Genomic DNA, 4,270 nt, shown 5'->3' on the forward strand with positions numbered 1-4,270 from the left:
CTGTCGGTGTGACGCGACAGCGGCGGGGTGCGGCGGTGTAGACAGCGGCCGTCGGCGGGCAGCACGAGCGGCGAGGAGCGGCGGTACAGACAGCGGCCGTCGGCGGGCAGCACGAGCGGCGGGGAGCGGCGGTACAGACAGCGGCCGTCGGCGGGCAGCAGGGGCGGCGGGGTGCGGCGTTATGGACGGCGGCCGCTGGCGGGCAATATTATCGGCGCGGTGCGGCGGTATAGACAGCGGCCGTCGGGCAGCATGCTCCCTCTGAGCGCCTCTCGCATTCGGCGGGCCCGGCGAGATGGCGTGTCGGAGGGTTTGGCCGTAACCACCGGCAGTGATAGTTGGTCGGCGACGAGCGGCTACTCGCACACACCTACCTCAGCGTGTGTCTGCACAACATGAGCAGGCGGCTGCTGCGCGCGAGCCTCTGACATCAACAGGCCGGTGGCAAGTGTGCCAGCCAATCAGGAGGCCGATCACGCATCACCTCATACCACGCTGAGATAGTTGCAGTTATCTCGTGTATCTCCGCGTGGGGGCCGGTGGGGGGGTGTGCACCGCACTATCGCACAGCCGCTCAAACAAAGTCCAAATGTGCGCTGCTATCCGCGCCGGCGCCGGCTGTAGTAGCGCTATCAGTGCTCTGACGACACAGGCGTAGCGGGCACGCCGGCAGGCCGAGCGTCCGGCCGGCCGGCCCGGCTCGGCGCGCGCCGCCCTTATCGAGCCGCCCGGCCGATCGCCCAATCAGCGCCGGCAGTCAGATGCGGAAATGGGATTGCGTAACGCAAGCGACGCCTCACCTGTGTGGGTCCTTTGGTGAGCTTTCAGGTGGGAGCTCTTCGTGTAGACTTTCGTACAGCCTGCGGAAGAGAACGGCGTTGATCATCCGTCGTTGATGTGCATGGAGGTTTGTTTGCAGAGGCAGGTATTTTTGCGAGGACTACCGCGGATTGCTCGTGGAAGAGTGACAATCCAGACAGGTGTGACAGTGACATTCAGTGACAACCCAGACGTGACAGAAACAATCCAGAATTCAGCTGCCTTCAGTGTGTTGCACTCATAAAGCGGCGCTGCCCTGTCGTTAGATTTACTTATGCCTCGTGATGTGAGAGGAGTCTGGGCCAGACTAAATCGTTGACAAATCTGCGCACAGTGCGATGCACACAGTTGACAGTTGTGCACAGTGCGACGCACACAGCTGACAGTTGTGCACAGTGCGATGCACACAGTTGACAGTTGTGCACAGTGCGATGCACACAGTTGACAGTTGTGCACAGTGCGATGCACACAGTTGACAGTTGTGCACAGTGCGATGCACATAGCTGACAGTTGTGCACAGTGCGATGCAACTGGAAGGTTTCACGTTCCCGTACACCAGAGCAATTAAATTACGAAAGCCATTTTTAAAGTGTTCGAAGATCAAAGTGAGAACAATAGGAAACGGTTTTACATGCATGCATCAACAACGCCCGATTTGCTGTTTGTTGCTGGTTTTGAGAAATTCATGGGTTTGGTTTGTCACATTTGACCGCAGTGCGTAATAGCTGGCACGCTTATAGTGAATCAGTGCAACGAATTGGAGCACGGCTAAAAATAACTAGCCCTACGATGCAGAGATTGCTGACAATGCTGTTAGGATGGAATATGCGTATAGACTTTTCCACATATCCAGGGCATTTCCAGCTAAATGTAAGTTATCGCTTAGATAAGGCAGTAGTGATAGCCTTATTCCTCGGGAGAAACCGTGAGAATGGAGATGTAGTGGGTCGAATTTCGGCAACATGCCTTTATCGAAACAATAGCAGAAGACAACTCACGCAATTTATCACAATAAATTTACCGCATTCGGAATACAAGCATGCCCGTTACGTGACACGAGGCTGCCGAAGCCAGCTGCCATAATCAGGATCCCTTTCCTCCCGCTCACTTCAGCCTGGTCGCAAACCGGCGGCCTCCATGTGCGACGGTTTCCTAGTGCGTTTCCTAGGCTCCGGATCACCAGGCTGTCTTTCATCCATCAACCGGTCCCCCAGCCCCCGCTGCCCATCACCACGACCGCCGAGGCAGGCCGTGTGCAGTACTCACCTACAAAGTGGCCAGCGGTGTACGCGTCGCTTCTCCAGCTCGGGGTTGTTGCGCCGGTTGTAGCGCCGCCGCTCTGTGGGTTGCCGCAGCCGCCGGCTGCCGGCACGCGCCCACCACCAGCAGGTGCTGCGTCATCCAGGCGGTGGCGGCGGCGGCGGCGGGTGGTGGCGGCGGCCGGCCAGTACGGCGGCGGCGGCGGCGGCGACGGCCGTCGGGGCGAGCCGGGGTCAGAGTGCGGCGGCTCGTCGGCGGCAGGCAGTACCGACCGGGGTAGCAGTCAGGCCGCGCGAACATGGGCGCCGCCGCAAACACCTGACGGCGGGGGCTGCGACTGCTGGAACTGCTGCTGTTGCTGCTGTTGCTGCTGTTGCTTGATGTTGCTGTTGCTGTGCTGCTGCTGCTGCTGCTGCTGCTGCTGCTGCTGCTGCTGCTGCTGCTGCTGCTGCTGCTGCTGCTGCTGCTGCTGCTGCTGCTGCTGCTGCTGCTGCTGCTGCTGTGCTGCTGCTGGCGTTGATGCTGCTGCTGCTGCTGGCGTTGATGTTGCTGCTGCTGCTGACGTTGATGATGCTCCTGCTGTTGTTGTTGTTTGCTGCTGTTGCCGCTGCTGCTGCTGCTGTTGCTGCTGTTGCTGCTGACTGTTGCTGTTGCTGTTGCTGTTGCTGTTGCTGTTGCTGCATGCTGTTGCTGTTGTTGAACGTTGATGCTGGTGCTGCGGCTGCGGCCTGCGGCTGCGGCCGGCTGCTGTTGCTGCGGCGGCGGCGGGAGAGGAGGGGAGGAGGAAGAACTGGCGGTGCGAAATTGGCGAAGCCGCATCCCGCCCGCGGCCCTGTGTCGGCTGGTCGCCCTTGATGCGTCGGTACTGAGAGTGTACGCTCATACTGCAGCAGCGCCAGACACGTCCTCGGCCGACGGCGGACTCGTTCTCGAGGTCCGTTTTCTGGAAGACGTCGTCGTCTTCGCGTGCATGCAGTGCCGTCAGGATGGCCAGGTACGAGGAGCGACGACGCACGGCCGCCGAGAAGAATTCGTCGATCTGGGAGGCTGACTCGCGTCGCGGCTGCTCGGACATGGTCTCATCGAGCAGCGTGTCGGGCAGCGAGTCGAGGTCGCCTGGCTCGGGCGGCTCCATCGGCGGCGGCCAGCTCGGCTTCGATAGGTAGGCCGTCATGTCGTCACCGGCCTGACGACACACGGTGAGTGGGTAAGAGCGTGGGGTGAGATGACTATACACGCGTGTCACTGATCATAAGGGTTCTGTGCATGTGTGTGCGTGTGTGTGTGGCTGTCTTGAGATTGAAATGCGGAAAGTGTCGCGTAGATAGATTGTTCATTATCACCGGGAAGTACGGTACATTTGAGAATGTCGATGCTGGGGCGTACTGGGACGCAGTGCTTGATAAAGCCCTTTCTGCAAGCATGTCTGCGACCGACGCGTGTGTTGAATTGTTTGGTGAGAGGTGGTGTTTGCCATTTTTGGCAATGTAATGAAATTCTGTCACTTCTCTAATATTGTATCGAATGATGCCTTGTAAATGCCCCCCAGACAATTTTTTTCAGAATTACACAAAGCCACCATGCATAAGGCACCATGCTGTCGCATAATACGCAACCTTCAAAACCAAATTGACGTTTCAACTCCGGCTGATCTCACTTTGCCCATGGTAAGCCAAGCGCGCGCCTGCCAGCGTCACTAGAAATCTCCAGTGGTCGGGGCCACTGGGTTCGCGCCATTCGCGCCTGGCGGCCCCCAAATTTGGCCGGAGCCAACGCGGGCGACGGTGCTGCGGCGTCATCTACTAAGTGGGCGGAGCCTAGCGGGACTGTGACGTGCAGCGCCAATAGAGGGACTCTCACACCGCTACGGTCGAGGACGTGCAGTGCCCCCAGGGGGACTCCCGGTTGGAGTCGTGTAGCGCCAGCAGACGGACTCTCACACCGCTACGGTCGGGGACGTGCAGTTTGCCCCAAGGGGGACTCCCGGTCGGAGGTCGTGTAGCGCCAGCAGACGGACTCTCACAACCGCTTACGGTTCGGGACGTGCAGTTGCCCCCAGGGGGACTTTCCCGGTCGGAGTCGTGTAGCGGCACAGCAGACGGAATCTCACACCGCCATGGTCGGGACGTTGCGGTGGCCCCCAGGGGGACCTCTCACAACCGCCATGGTCGGAGGACGTGTCGCACCCGCA

General features: G+C 59.8%; 1 protein-coding gene across 1 annotated transcript in view; it reads right to left on the minus strand.

The window, feature by feature from the left end:
• LOC119108231 (carbonic anhydrase-related protein 10-like) overlaps positions 1-3,745 on the minus strand; it is a 16,530-nt gene extending 12,785 nt beyond the window's left edge. The window contains exons 1-2 of the mRNA XM_037231814.1: positions 3,737-3,745; positions 2,996-3,265 (exon numbers count right to left, since the gene is read on the minus strand). Coding sequence (XP_037087709.1) covers positions 2,996-3,265; positions 3,737-3,745 — 279 coding nt within the window. The remainder of the gene's footprint in view (positions 1-2,995; positions 3,266-3,736) is intronic.
• Between the last annotated feature and the right edge of the window lie 525 nt (positions 3,746-4,270).

This window comes from Pollicipes pollicipes, unplaced genomic scaffold (genome assembly GCF_011947565.3).
Source record: "Pollicipes pollicipes isolate AB1234 unplaced genomic scaffold, Ppol_2.1 Scaffold_6686;HRSCAF=7923_pilon_pilon_pilon, whole genome shotgun sequence".
NCBI lineage: Eukaryota > Metazoa > Arthropoda > Thecostraca > Pollicipedomorpha > Pollicipedidae > Pollicipes > Pollicipes pollicipes.